Genomic DNA, 15,782 nt, shown 5'->3' with positions numbered 1-15,782 from the left:
TTAATTAGGGAAATTGGCCGCACAGGACAATAATTCCAAGTTTCTAAGGATCCTCGAAACGTGCACATCGAGTGCCCGCGGTAAAAAGACGAATTCATGTTTCTCTTTAGAGAACCTTTAAAGTTAATCCGCTGATATCAGTGAAGAACCCTCAGGAGAAAGGGGAGTATGATGGTGTCGATGAGAGTAGAGGAAAGGCTCAACGCCAAATCAGTCTCGCTCAATCACACTGTTTCCTTAATTTCTAGATAATTTTCTTCAATTAATTCCTTACATTCTGCCACAGAAAAGGAAATCCTGCCATTGACCACTTTCTTTGTATTACATGCAAGGAGAGCATGTTCTCCAACGCAACACTAAAAATGTATTAAGGAAACCAAATTAGGGTGACTTGTGACTGTATAAAGTTTGCATGAGTTGTGAGTGGGCCGCCTATCTGTCGCAGTCCTTCAAACATGAGGCGTCAACGAACATTGAGAGCACTATCGATGGCTACGGTTTCAGGGTCACACAAGCCCTGCGTTCTTCAGGCTTGTAATTAGCGCTTCGAACTAAACAGCCCTCACTTTCCAATGACGGACCGTCTTTGTCAAAAGTAACCAGGCTTCATGGTTTGCTTCTAGCTCGTACAGAGGATCCCTTACGGCTTCTCTGAAGCTGGAATGGTCGGTAAAGGTAAAGACTGGAGGTCTTCTTACCTTCCAAAACCATTTGAGCTTTAGGAAGGCCACAAGGGCGCCACTATACAAGCTAGAACCAAACCATGAAGCCTGGTTACTTTTGACAAAGACGGTACCTCGCACGTAGGAGTGGGCCAGAGCTCTCCTCGGAGCAAATACGCAGTATTGTGTCGCGCGCGTACTGCATACACTGCACGCGCGTGCAAGGAAACGGGCCAACGAGACATTTGACATCGTGACGCCTGCCTTCGTGTCCCCATGGCAACCCGCAGTGGTCCCGTCGTACAATAAGTAGGCGCGTGTGTCGCAAGGACAGGGCTCCCGAACGGGCTCATACAGTTCCACGCCGCTGGTCCACGCCAATTACGCCGGCTACGTGACCTACCTGCATTACCCCGCGCACTCTGTCCATGTCTGCGCACGATGGCTGGCGTTCGTGAAATACGGCTCCCGCTTTGGGGAAAGCTTGCTGATGATGTTAACGCATGCCCGTTGTCGCAACCAGTCTGGGTGCGCTGCTAGGGCGCGTGAGACGGCCTTCGTGTCGTCAGCACCGAGGTTTACATAACTATTGGGAAAACTTTTAAGATTAAATCGCCTACCCTTGTGATTTCTTGGCTGAAGCGAAAGACGACACGGAGGGGCGATTTATTTATTTATTTATTTATTTATTTATTTATTTATTTATTTATTTATTTATTTATTTATTTATTTATTTATTTATTTATTTATTTATTTATTTATTTATTTATTTATTTATTTATTTATTTATTTATTTATTTATTTATTTATTTATTTATTTATTTATTTATTTATACTGCTCATATCTTTTTGGGGATTTTTGCAGGAGTGCGTTTTATCGGCAGTCGACCAGGCATAAAGACAATTTCAAGTGTGCAAAAAGGACAGTGAAAATTGTGGGGACAATCGGAAAAGGCATTGGAAAAAGGCAATACAAAGATATCGCATGAAAAATCATCACTTTTTCACTTCATAAATGGTCACGAGAAATAAAAATAAATACATGGAAATACAAATACATGGAAAATCCCCCAAAATGTTAGAAGAAGTAAAAAAAGAAAAAAAATCACAGTTTGTTCCCTGACAATACACTTTTGCCAGTTAGCGCCAAAAATATTTCAGTAGTTGGCTGTACAATCACTGAAACATCACGGGAGTTCCACTCCCGCATAGCTGGCGGAAAAAAAGAGAACATAAAGGTATTATTAGCGCAGAAGTATTCTTGTATGGTGAGTTCATTTTTGTGACGCGTTTTTCTGGGAAATATTAAAGGGAAACATAACCTGGAATTGATGTTACATTTAAGTAACACAATTTGTAAGCCTTATTACTACTATCATAACATAAGGAGTAATTATTGCTGCGCACAGCCAAACTCGATTGCCGCCGCTCAAGATAAAGGCTCGACGCATGGCAGACATGTCCAAAAATCTCACGAAGACAAAGACGTAGCTTAGAACGCCCGCGGCACCTTTTCGTGAAGAAAAGGCAAAGAAATATTCAGGAAAATGTGGAAAAACACTTCTAGCTGGCACTGCTATGACCCCAAGCCGCACTTCGTTGCATGCTCAAAATCGCCGCCAAAATTTCGAATTTTCGGTACAAAGTATCTTTTTGTTTTTTTTAATAGCCGTAGGACGACTCGAATTATGAACAGTTCTGGAGGGGATAAAACTTCTTCAATATATTTGCTTCATTAGCATGGATACTCACTGCCCGCGAAATGGCCAGAATAGAAACGGGCAGAGGCCGTTCGATTCCATGCATTTTTGCCCGTTAATATCAAAAACGATGAGAAAAAAACCTCCACTGCCCCAACCGAATATTTTCTTTCCAGTATTTTGAGAGCAGGATACCAGCAATTAAGAGGCAATGCGAAACTGAAAATGGCTTAATTACGCCTCTTTTCTTTCTCTGCCTTCATGCTTTAGAGTGCCAAGGGCACTAGTTGATGCACCTTATCATATGCCGTACTGCCATGAACACCTGTGAAATAAAACTCTTCTGAAGCATGCCCAATGTTGAAAATCGCATTGACCAGCTATCAGTAGGCCAAGAACAGCTATGTACTATCACTTGATAGAATGTGAACATTCGTAGTAGTACATTTACATTATTCCACCATGAGAAAATATCATGTGTCTCATGGACCACTAGATGAATCAGATTCCTCCGCGATATCTTTAAGATAAAGGCGACTACAGGAATGAAGTTCTAGGGGTTAAGATTTTGCCTGATTTAAACTTCACTGCTCACCTTGTATGTACAGAAGGAGACCGTAATCATAAGGTGTTTTTTGTTAACCTACTTCTTATTTTCTTCACGTTCTGTTATCACGAATGACTCGCTTTAGGGATATTTTTTCTGGGAACCAAAACATTGATGTAAACGAGGCACCACTGTAGTCGATTTGAGGGCATGCAGGAATCATTTTAAAGGCCGGATTTTGTCTTGGACTCTCTAGTTTTCTCGTAATTACAAGTTTAAAATACCCACACCGAGTTATGCAATGTTCGCTACTGGCAGCCAACAGATGGCGCGTTTTTTGTTTTTTTTAGGCGGCCGCCCGTTTCAAAGGGAAGGCCACATTATCATCATCATCATCATCATCATCCCTAGGTGAGGTATTCTGGGGACTTTGTGTTCCGGAATGCTTCGGCTTTATAGAGGAAGAAAAGAATTTTGGAGATGCCTTTATGTGATACTTTTGAAGCCGGATGTGAGTGCTCCCCTTGCTAGTTGCCGCCGTCTCAATGTGTTTAGGCATGCGCAGCAGACAATGCAGCAGACGATGCCGCTACGCCCAACTTTTCTATTGGCCGGGCCGTCGGCTAAAGACTCTCAGTAGTCCTTGCGAGAACACGTGTCTCCTGGCACACTTCTTGTTGTGCAGCTCGAATAGCGAGGACCTCTCCTAAGCTTTACTTCCTCCAGCCTGGGCTTGAATACAAATTCATGCATTTAAATTCGGTCTAAAACCATCGGAAGCTATGTCGCGCCCAAATGAGGTGTCGAGCAGGGTGTTCGCATTTTTCTCGTAAGCCCAGTTGAAACGAGATGATGCAGACGATGCAAGATCGTTGCAGAAAGAATAAGTGCTAAGCTGTTCATGCCTGAAAACCACAACAAGAGTGATGTACTGCGCGCTGCTCTCCAGTCGTAAATGAGGTGAGCCGTCAACTTCGGTCTGAAACGTTGGATGCAACAATGGAATTGGCAAAGACTACCTGTAACGAGAGCACAATTGATGATGAAGGCAGCAATTTGTTCGCGCACTAAAAATAGCACCCGTGCAGACCCCCGTGACTTTTTTTTAGATTGTTTTCTTTTCCTGCAGCCAGAGACGAAATTGAGATTTATCTCGCTACCAGGATATGAGGCTAAAGTAGACAAATTATAAATAACTGTAGCTTACAACTTCACTACCGCACTTCAAAGCAGCAACAAGGTCTGTCACTTGGCGAACCGGCAAAGCGGCATACAATACTTACCTTCGTCACTTCAAAATTCTAGACTTCCTTCCCAACCTGCAATGAAACTACCGATGAAAAATTCGCGCGCGATGTCAGGTGGCAGTGAAAGTGAAGACTTCGCTTGGCAGCTTCGTTACTAAGAGACGCATTGGCCGGAAATGGCTTTTTCGATGGCCCACATCTCTTCCTGTCTTCCGTCAGGACCAATTTTTTTCTTTAGTGTTGATCCCGTAACTGCATTCAAAATCACACCGTTATAACCCGTCATTATAGTAGGCAGGATTAGCGGCTGACCTAAATGCGCTCAGAAAATAGGCTTGACGGTATGCAGTCACTTTGCGTGTCGTGCCCAGAGCTTAGCGTCAAACTGCGCCGTTTGATAAAATGTTCTCGCAGAATGCTTTAAGCGTGCTGATGGATGCATAAAAGTGAGCTTGTCAAGAGAGGTCCAGGGTCTTTTAAAATGTAACAAGGAATAAACAGGAGGGAACAGTAATGTTCCTCTTTCTTTCTTCCTTCTTTTCTTCTTCCTTCTTTTCTTCTTCCTTCTTTTCTTCTTCCTTCTTTGTCTTTTTCTTTCTTCCTTTTCCCTTTCTTGCCCTCTTTCTTTCACCTTACTTTCATTCTTAGCATTCTTTTTCCTCCGTTCTTTTTCCTTTATTTCGTTCTTTGTTTTTGCCTTCCTTCCTTCCTTCCTTCCTTCCTTCCTTCCTTCCTTCCTTCCTTCCTTCCTTCCTTCCTTCCTTCCTTCCTTCCTTCCTTCCTTCCTAAATTATTTCTCCGTTTTCTTCCTGCTTTCTTTCTTTTTTTCCTTGTTTTGGTGATATTTATTTCTAGAGAGAAGGCTCTACCTCACGAGCAAACCTGCAAAAGCTGGGCCATTGCTGAAGCCTTGACTTTGACCTTGAACAAATAAATAAATAAACTAAATGTTGTCGCGACTGGGATTCGAACCCGTGGCGGCGAAAACACTATACTATCTCCGAAGCCGATCGCCCCGCGTGTCAACCTGAAACACATTCTCGTGCTGTGCATTGCACATCGTCGTCTTCATCATATTCCATCTGAAGTGCGAACAGATCTTAACCTCGGTCAGGTCTTAACCTCAGTCTAATACCGTCGCCAGACGTGCCGACGACCCAGCAAAAGCAAAATTGTAAGCCAATCAGGCTAAACAGATGTTTTCGTTCGACTACTCGGTTGAGCTATATTAAAACCCTACCATTTCTTTCACATCCATAAGGAGCAATTACTCCGAAGCCAAATTCGAGTACTATTTTCGAAGCGGGCGGCCCATATGCAAATTTTGTGATGGCATGCAAAAAAATTACAGGAGTAAGTTCAAACTGGAACTTATCGACAGAAAGTCGACAGAAGTTGCTCTAACTTCTCCAAACCGAACAATTCCAAGTAAAGAACTATTTTTAATCGTGGCCATAGTTTGATGGCGTGCGAGCTATTTCGGTTCAGCTTGCCGCCAGAATGACTGGCCGCCTGTCGTGGGGTTGTTCCAGGATAGAAGCTTTAGTAAATGGAAGCTAGAGCTCAGGAAAACTTGGGAGTAGAAAGTTTGACGTTACATTTACTAGTCGCTAACCTGCCAATGAGTTAAACAAGTGCGGTACCCAACCGGCTTACCATTTTCTTTTTCCCTTACCCGCCTAAGTTGGCAGCGCCGAGCTATAGGGCGTCCCCGAGCTTTTATGGAAACCGCAGAACTTTCGCGGAGACACTTTGGAGAAAAATGGCGCAGTTGCCGCGTTCCGCTCAGCCGCTCTGCGCTACAGAAGTCGCGCAGGCTTCGCTCGCCCCGTCAGGCAGGGGAGTCCCATCATTTGTCAGCCGAGGCACGGCCCGATTTTTCTATACCAGCCGTCGACCCAGTCGCTTTTTACTTGCGAAAGTAACGCGAATCAAAAGGCACGAAAGGCACTTGTCGTCACCTTTCTGTCTCCTCTCGTCTCGCTTCAATTCGTTTCTCAGTCCTTCGTACTTCCTTGCTTTCTCTTCTCGCGAGCCTAAATGTAATCCCTGGTTGTCTAATATATCATGGCGATTATTTATTCACTGCTTTCGGTTTTTATGATGACTTATAGACAAGAGAGATGAGCGTGCATATTTTTTGTGGCTGGTTCTTGCGTCTATATGCACATGGTTTTTTTCCTTTGTTGTCCTGTGGATAAAAAAAAAGTTTCTGCCAAGTACCTTGGTGCAACATATATCTGCTCAGCTGGCAGGTGTCAACAGTAAAGGTTATAAGAGAACATATTTAATACAAAAATTAAACCTCTTATTTCGGTTCTTCCAGCAGGAACTCTTTCAGCGCTTCTGTCAGCGCTCCCTAGGTTAGGCAAGAAAGGCATTATGCATTGGTGCCCTGGGGAACTAACATGTAAAACAGTCCGCGTTCTAAGAATATATTCTGAATTACCATTCTGCCTGGCACAACATCGATGAGGAAGCTTTCCCTGTATTCTGGACCTGCATTGAAATAATCCGTGATTTCAAATTTGGCTTTTGGGTCTTCATGAAGTAGTCTATTTAAACTAATGTGCGCCAGTATTTATCACGAAAAACGTATAAAAGTATTATCCACAAGTCAGCAATGCGTAAATGTTATTCTTCAGCTACCCCCCATGTTTGTTTTAATGCTCTACCTTTGCAAATTTCTGTAGCAATTCCCATTGGTCACATGAACATGAAGAACCCCACCTGTGCTTCCACAGAAGTAACACTGACACCGCGAGTCCCCCATAAACAGGCTGTGCTTTCTTTCATGCACCACGTTTCTTACCGTCGCCACTAGGCGGCTCCAGCTGAGGGCCCAGGCATGAATTAGAAATTCTGAGCCGGTGTCTCCGGCTGCAGGGCCGTAGAAGCAGAAGCTCCTCTAGGCTCCTCTCGTCGCCTTGCAGAAGGCGGGGGGGGGGGGGGGGGGGAAGCAAGGCACCGCTCGATGGCGGGGCATATCGTGGGACCCTCTCCCGCTTTCAGAGCACGTAAACCGGGCGGCTAGATAATGCTCGGCGCGCAGCGTTGCCGCTCGCTAGCTCGCGTCGCCGCCGCAGCTGTCTGGAGAGCTCCGACTGCTCGGATTGCTGGGAGCACAGAGACAGACGAAGAGAAGATAACAGAAGGAGGAACGCCGCTTCGTGCGTGTGTGGGCGTCAGTATCGCGTCCCGTACTGTGTAGTTTCATTCCTTCGCCGAGCACTCCCCTTTGGGGATGGAGAGGAATGGAGCCAGGGAGCTCCGAAGGAACCACGGGAGTTGTCGGCTGGAGGGCCGGCCGACAACGAGCGGGATATACGGGTGGCAGAAACAAGAGGCTTATATGCGCCAGCGCTGGAGCGAGCAAAGCGCGAGCTCCTGGCGCCTCAATCATACACGGCTTCCGGCGTTTTGTCTTTGCGTTACGTCACCAGTAAGCTCGAGCTTCTTTGATTAAATTATGCTACCAGTGTCTTTTTGCCGCCCTTTCTTTGTACGCGCCAGAGTTTCACCGTTTCGCCTGGCACTGGCGTCGCATATTAATGCCTTTTCTAGCGGGCCCCTGTCTCGAAGATAAGAGCTGTACTTGAGGCCGCGCTATTTTTGCGCCGAAGGGCTGCCCGGCTTTCAGCAAAGCTTCGCATATCACTTTCGTCACTTTGTAGTTGGCCAACTGCTGACGCTATTTTGCTTCCCGTTACCCCACGTGCGTTCCCACCGCTGTAGGTTGGCAGTAGACGCGGCGTCGAAGAACGTTCGTTCGCGAGGGGTCTTTGTCTCGAAAGCCGCCACCGAGTATTGCTTCAAATCCCGCCAGAAAGAACGAGGAGCTTGTCTTTCAAGGTTCTCGCCGACCGTAAGGAGCTTTCCGTCGGCTTCAGTTCAATCCACAAACGACAAGGGGGGGGGGGGGGGGGGGGGGGACCTGTACGCGCGACGAAATTTTCGAGCGCTGTTTATTCCGACCTGTCAGGAATTCCGCTTGTTTTCCTACGCGCGTCGTGCGCCGAAGAACGGGAGGAGACATTAAAGGTTATGCAGCCGCTTTTCGGCAGACTGAAAGGCAGTGGGGGTGAGGGATGAAATGGAGGAGTTTCTAGAGGACACTGTCACGCCGGACCCATGCAACTAAAGAAAAGGACCGGGCGCCACTCTGGGGGCCACGAGAGCGCATTAAATGTCTCGAGGCCCTAAGCCCCCGCTGGACTCCTCTGTAGGAGGGCGACCCCCACCTCCCTTCCCTTAAAAGGCGCCTCGTTGTCGACGACGTTTGCGACGCGCTGTCGACGCCAAAGCGTTGTCGCATGCAGCGGGCAGGGCAGCAGCACTTAGGGGAGGCTGACTGCCCCGCTTTCTTGACAACTTGACGTGGATGCCGGCAGCCTTCCTTCTACACCACGGCCGCCTCTGCCTAAGGGCTCCTCGGGCGCTTAACTTTGTTACAACATAATCGAATAAACAGGAGAACGGTCTTTGCCGAGGTTTCATGTTATTGCTCTTTTCTGCAGGCCTTATGAACGGGCAGTGGCCACTTTCGTTGTACAGGAAGGAGGCTGCGTGGCTTTGGCCGCCAAATTGTTAGCGGAAGTTCTGGCGCTTTCGGCGTAAACCCGAATCAAAAAGGAAAAGGCGGGAACGGGATTTCATGATTGCAGTAATGTTGAGGAGTTAGAAACGCATCTTTAGGCCTGAATTCCAAGGGCGCGATTCCAGTAAGGACTGAGGAAATAGGCTTGCTTATTTAATCCATGTTAGGGAGTGGCGATACTGTGGTTAACCCAAACGGAGAGATTGTAAAACTATAGCCAATGGAACCCTCTAAAAGCGGAACTGATCCTTGTTATTCCTAAATAGAGCTTGCTCCTTTCTTCCTTCAATTTTTACTTTGTTCTATCTCCATCCTTAGAGTTCGTCGTTCCAGGGTGCCCTTTCCCAATTTTGCTTCAGTGCGCTGCCATTGCTTGAATTATACTTCCTCACATTAATTTAAAAGAGAAATGAATTTTTTGTTTCAGCTTTCCTGCTAACGGGGCGGGAAGAACGAATCGCAACAACAAATACAAGTTTGACAGGAAACGCGGCTACAACAAAATGTGGTATTCACATATTCAACCTTTCCCAATACCCACTCGTTATCCGTTAAGGAAAGAACCATAAGTCACTGTAGTTTGCTTGCCTGGGATAAATGAATCCAGCTTCTATTGCATTTTTGAGGCCTTCTTTTCTTCCAGGTTGTGGCTCATACAAAAGCTCGTTGATCTCATCTAAGCACAATTCTGAGTTTAGCTGGTGCTATTTTACACACTGGAGAATAAAATACTGACGAAGCACACATGACATTGGCGATTGCACCGAGTACCAAGAGTGTATTGTTAACATTTCGTTGTTTTCTCCAGTGTCAAAATTGAACACGAAAATCATTTTCAACAATTGTAGCGGAGGGTTAAAGGCAGCTTAGCGCGCTACCATCAGTATAATGACACCCCTATCGCATAATTTGTTGCTCAAAAGAACTTCGTTACCCACTCTGTGACGCTTAAGAATACAAGTAATGGTTAAGAACAAACGGGTGGTACAGTGTGCAAAATGCTGATGTGCGTTTCATTATACTGTCCTTGTCCTGTGTGCAAACGAAGCTGCAGTTTGGCTCAGAATTATACATATTTATTTCATTATGCATAATTCTATACTTTTGTCATGAAGAATCACCTGTAACTAAATAACCTTGCTAAGACGCACCAACCCCAGTGAGTTAATTCTGCTTACAGGGAGAATAAGGTAAGATTTGATGTGATAGTCGGCACAGGCGCAATTACATCAACATTATGGTAGCTATTCCGCGTGTTCAGCACAAATAAAGTTCGCTGTAACTATGTTTAGATCCCTATATCAAACTGCGCAGTTGACTGTTTTGACTTCAGCCAGCCCAAAAGCCGCGAGCTCCACGCGTCAAGAGGAGTCAACAAGTTCAGGATTTAGCCCTCGTTTCCGGAGAGACGTGACAGATTCACAAAAGGAATTGCGCAAACCCAGCCTGGGAGCGCGCGTGCTGTGACCTCTTCATCCGGGTGTTCGTGCGTTTTCCTGATAAGGCGGCAGCTACCGTCCACCTCACACGTACGGACTCAAATCTCATCATCACTAAACGGAATCTCCTCGCTTTTGCACACTGCCTCCTAGCTGTTACCAAACAGCGCCACTCTTTTCGTCACGCCTTTCTTCTCAGGCGAGCTCTCAGTACACTCGGTCTCGTACGACGAACCTTTCGATTTTCCGGAAATACGTCAAGGACCCGTGTGTACCAGACCCGGCTACTCAATCCCCCCCCCCTTACACCGCCCACCCCTACTCGAGCGGGTCATTAGAGCATTAGAGCCTATCGAACCGGCACAGGCGCACGGCTCGCCACCGCATGGAGTAATCGCCGGCTGCCCTGAAGGGCGAGGCGATATTGAATTACTCGCCTGTGACGAGTCACTTCGCATGCATGTCACGCGCTCACTCTGACGTCGCCATATTGAGAAATTTGGCCCGAAAAGCCCGCTTGCGATTGCCTCCGGGTCAGTCCTGTTTATGAGCTGCGCTATGGCCGCCTTGACCTTGATAGTTTGCCTGTTGTCAAGTCCGCAAAAACCGTTGCCGCGGGCTCAGGAGAACCAAAGAAAGGCTCTACACGGGAAACCAGAAAGCGGACCTTCCCTTAGGCCTCTTTGGTTTTGAAGCGTTTCTGTGGTGTCCTTGTCAAAAAAAAAAAAAGTCTCTTTTTCTTCTTTGTTTCGTGGTTGCTTCCAAGCGCGCAATTCTCGTGCGGCGCAATACACCAGCACTACGTTGGCGCTGTTCACACACCGCGCAGTCAGCTTGCGCTCTGCTTCCTGCCGGTCTGGCTAGACCGCGTTATTACACCAACTACGAGACAGTCGCTGGAGCGTGCCAGCTTCCGCTACCCTCGAGAGGGCGAGTGGTGTTCGTTAAGATTCAGTAAACACCACCGTGACTATCGAAGCGTTTGAGCAAAGCGGAGAAAAAGAGGACGTCCTTTTGGCCAGCGTTTCCTCATAAGCACGTCGAGAGTAAAGGCTTTAAAAATATAATGAGCGCCGCCAATGGGGCAGGAAGAGCGATAAAAAGAAATGGCGCATTTACGTATGGAAGAGGCTAACGGGTTGCAGTTTATCCTTTGCGGTTCTGCAGCGACGCAAGCGGCCGTCTCGCGTCTGATGCCGTAACCTTGCCTTCTTCTTCAGGCCGGACGTCGACTCGTGGCGGTCTGGCTATAGCGGCGCCCGTGATTGAGAATGCGGAACGCGTCTGGTCAGATGGTCTGCGCTGATAGTCGCTCCCCAGAACGCCCCCTCTCTGGGCCGCACTCTCTCCTGGTGAAGGAGCCCTCTTGCACGTTAAGGCGCCAGCTAAGGAGTGCAGAAAGAAAGAAGGGCCCTCATACGGATCTTTTGCAACCGAGAAATACACTTTCACCTCGTCGGTAATCTCCGCCACCGGGACTCGTTCCGCGAGCCGCACAGGACGGAGGGTGCGCGCGCATCGGGATTGGTCACCCGAGCACGCCCGTTATAAAAGCGAGCGACGAGGGTGAACACCTTGCCACATTCGACATGAAGGCGCAGGTAAGCGGTTCACCTCGGCGGCTCGCCGGTGCGGTGGTGACGGCGACCGCTGGTCTCGTTAGGCTTGTGACTGGGAGGATCGTGCACCGCGACTCTCGAGGAATGTGCCCCATGGATTAAGCGCGACGCGTTGTTTCCTGCTCTTTTCAGCAATTGGCAATCGTTCTGTTGGCCTCATTTCTGTGTGTCCACGGACAACGGTACATCCCATATGGCGTGGGAATCAGTGGAATTCAAACAGGTAGGTCGGCAGATAGACCGCGTGGTCGATCTGTGCCCTGTTCACACGTCATAGCCGTGACCGAGTGTCACGGTCGACTACTGTCGACCTGCGTTACTAGGCTAAATGTGTGTTCACTAATTTTGACAGCATGACGAGAATAGAATCTGGGCTTTGACGACTTCAAGATACCAATAGGAATAGTTTTTAAATGGTACATACGAGAAACATGCCTTTCGGGAAGTAAGCTCTGGCCACCTAGTTCGATCAATAGTCAAGCCTCATGGCCCCAGTAAACCCCGGGGGAATAACTAGGGGGAGGCAACGTGTGAATGCAGATACAAAAGTGCGATTTAGAAAATATTATTTCATTTGATTGTTCTGAGACAAAATCTATGTTTGCTGAATTTCAATCCTAGTTTGAAAGTATAAGTAATGCAGTAAGCAGTCCCCTCATTCATAAAAGCTGACCCACCTATACGGCTAAATGCGTGCACGTCTTCTGCGCAGGTCAAGTTCCCGCAGCGAATATAATCAGAGCGCCGCCATTACCAAACGCACCAGTGAGCTCTGGCCCGGCAGTTAACTTAAATCTTCCCATTGGACGCTCCTACAAGGCACCCGAAGGGGCATACGGCATTGGATCTGTGGTTCAAAACGGGCGCCTTGCCATTCCTGCCGGAGCTACGATAGCTGCAAACGGCAATGGCAGGTTGACGGAGGCGCTCGGTCTTGGAAGCCTTTACATCGAAAGAGGAGCGAATGGTGGTTCTCTGACTGCCCCTGGCCGCCTTGTCCGTATACAAAAACGGTCTCCTGATGAAAGCCTTGATGCGCCGATTAGTTCTGAAGACCTGATTACCTCTGAGTCTGAACTAAGCGGTGTAGCAACTTTGCCCAAGCATCTTAAAAAAGATGAATACGACCGTACCAGTCTGTATAGGCTTGCCAAAGAAGCGCTCAAAAAGAATCCACGCAAGGGCATTTCATTCAAGAAACCAGAAGGAAGCTACGGCGTTGGATCTGTATTCGAAGGTCGCCATCCACGTTTCAGCCACGACTCGGAAAAGCATAAGAAATTTGAAGCTAAACTTAGCCGGGAGTACCCAGTCCACAGGGACGCATCAAGTTCTCCGGATGGACTCTTGAGAACTCTTGCGGACCATCCCAAAGGAGTATCCTACAAGACGCCCGAGGGTGAATATGGCGTTGCTTCCCTGTTCGAAGATTCCGCCTTGTTCAACCCTTTCTTCCATCGGCGACAGAGAAGACAAGCTGTTGGCTCGGGATCTGTCACAGCCGTCCTTGTTGACTTCGACAAGGATGACTCAGCACCGCAGCCTCCTCTAGCACCGACAAGCAGTTTTGCTCCCGTCGTCGGATTCATGGTGCGGGAGCCGGAAGGTGGAACTCCGAGCAAGCACATCCTCAAAAACGTCATCTACAGAAAACGTCCAGGAGGTCCGAAGCCTTCAGATGTACCCATCAAGCCGGTGCTTAGGATCCCAGACAGCATCGAACTGCCGCCCCTAGGCGGTATCCCTGACAAAACGGGGGAGGAGTCACCGGACATCCAGACCGTTGCTCTTCCTGCCGTACCACGGGTCAGTGCTCCGCCGAAACCGATTGTTTCTCGCAAGGCTACCTCTACGGCAACCATCGAGTTCCGTCCGACATTCCCAGTCGAGAACATTCCGCCAGCCCTGCCTCCACTCCCAAGGCCATCCTCCATTCGCTCGAAGACTTCCCACTTTCCCGGTGGCGCCGACGCACTGAAGAAGACGACGCCTAAACCAGTGGCTGAGACACACAAGCTCGGAGCATCCCCGCTCGTCGCGGTGCCACCGGGACAGGTCGTCTACAATCGACAGCTCGCGTCGTCGGTGCCGGTGCAGCCCGTGCGTACGTCATTGGGTCAATCGCGACCACCTGCCGTTCCGACCCAGGTCTTGAGACCAGGACCGACGGTGCAGCGAGTCTTCACTCAGCCTCAGGTTCAAGCCCCTGCTCAAGTAGCGGCCCCTGGGCAGCCGCAGCTTCATCTGCAGCCTAACGTGGTTGCCGCGGCACCGGGTCATGCAGCGGCTCCTCAGCCTGCACTACAAGTGCAGCCGCAGCTCCAGGCTCAGCCTCGTGTGATTGCAGCCCCACAGCCACAAGCACCTCAGCTTCAGCCAGTCGCCGCGTCTCCGTATCCCGGCGGTCTCTACCAGCAGTACACACCCTTGGACCCGTCGACATACCAAGTGGCGCAGCCCGGCCAGATCCAGGCTTACCAGCACAACCCTTACGCTTTCCCTTATGCGACCATCGTCGCTGACCCTTACGGCCAAGCCAGGATAGCCCGGTCAACCGCGGGAAGACTGAGGTATCAAGCCTCGCCTTTCGACGCGTCTTCTGTCTACGACCTGAGTAAAAGGATTATTCAGGGAGTCCATTCGTGAACGACTCCGAGATCTCTACCCATGTGAGTACCCGGCCACGTCACTCGCTCCGTGCAGACCACTCTTGCTTTTTTCTCCTTCGCTTCTGCTCTCTGAGGCCGTGCACTTGCTTGATTTGTATTCTGAAAGTTTGGGCGCATTCAGTTTTCCCGTAGAGTTATCAGTTTCTGCGCGTGTGTGGGCATGTTTAATTCAGTTCCGCTCGCACTTCTCTCTGATGGCTTTCTTCTTCTTTACCGCGCGCCCGAGGCACATGGGGCGTCGCTACGCCCGGCTAAGCGTTCTTTGATTTGGTTCATTTCCTGCGAGCGGACGCATAAATATGAATGAGCTGGCTAGCCGCTTTTATATTCGGTAGCAGTCCGAGAATGTCGCGCAATACGCGCATTCGCTTTTATTTTTATTCGTATTTTGTTCGTCGCTTCCAGACACGTCTCAATAATGAGAAATTAATCGACGCAGAGCTATCGAGCGTTCAAGGCCGAGTTTTATACAGCGCATTAATTCTCGCAGTGCTAGAAAAGGTTTCTTTTTAGCTCATAAAGTTATGTAAGAACTTTTCAGAAATCTGCTTTCTGCATGAAATGCGTATTAAACGTTTGATATTTCACCAAGCACGTTCTGGTTCGATTTTCACTTTTTCGGAATTTTTCTTCGTATGAAAAATGTATTTTAGTCATTCCTCCTCTAAACGCCCCTATCAACTGTCTGTGTGTTAATCTGGTTCCTTTAGTATATTTTTTTCTTTTTTGCTCTGGAAGTACGAAGAATGAATGCTAGTCTGCGATCTCTAATTTCGCATGGCATGGACAAGGTTACGTAACACCTGCTCGTGGCTTACGCTGTTAGATTGCGCCCATCTTGTCTAGTATCAGTGACTGCGTTATATCTAGAAACACTCTGAGGTCTGATGGTGATATTTTGTCATTTTAAGCTATATATATATTCATTTTCCTTTGCAGAGCATCATCGACTGTACAAATTCATGGAGGCATTCATCTGCAGAAACCAAGATTCATCTCCACGTCATCTCAAGCGGCTCACGAAAGCAAAATTGCCAGCTCGTGATTTCAGTCTTTCATCACCTTCATTGCCGATCCTTATTCGTTGTCTAAACTGAATAAATTATTATCTAGGTTTCTCTGCTCTTTTTTCTTTTCTTGTTACTACCCGACATAATAATCGAATTAAGCCTTCCCTACGAAAAAAAAATATTAGCGAGTACTTCTAGTTTTAACAAGCTTGTCTGGAATTCCCACTGGCAAATATCGGAAAGCGGGCTTCTAGAAAATTCAGCCACCGTTTAATCAAGTGTCTTCTCCTGC

General features: G+C 47.9%; 1 protein-coding gene across 1 annotated transcript; it reads left to right on the top strand.

Moving 5' to 3' along the window:
- The first annotated feature begins 11,728 nt into the window (after positions 1 to 11,728).
- LOC149359009 (uncharacterized) lies at positions 11,729 to 15,596 on the top strand. Its single transcript, XM_089571190.1, has 4 exons — positions 11,729 to 11,793; positions 11,944 to 12,034; positions 12,524 to 14,480; positions 15,420 to 15,596. Exons 1-3 carry the CDS (start codon positions 11,782 to 11,784, stop codon positions 14,455 to 14,457), a joined length of 2,037 nt encoding a protein of 678 aa, XP_089427316.1. The 5' UTR covers positions 11,729 to 11,781; the 3' UTR covers positions 14,458 to 14,480; positions 15,420 to 15,596.
- Positions 15,597 to 15,782: the final 186 nt, after the last annotated feature.

Source organism: Amblyomma mixtum, chromosome 2, assembly GCF_055824585.1.
Source record: "Amblyomma mixtum isolate Tamu chromosome 2, ASM5582458v1, whole genome shotgun sequence".
Lineage (NCBI taxonomy): Eukaryota > Metazoa > Arthropoda > Arachnida > Ixodida > Ixodidae > Amblyomma > Amblyomma mixtum.
This window is presented reverse-complemented; position numbering and strand designations above follow the sequence as displayed.

Excerpts from the sequence above, each read along its gene's own strand:
- LOC149359009 (XM_089571190.1), top strand. Across the intron at positions 12,035-12,523 it reads AATCAGTGGAATTCAAACAG|GTCAAGTTCCCGCAGCGAAT; the intron begins GTAGGTCGGCAG and ends TCTTCTGCGCAG.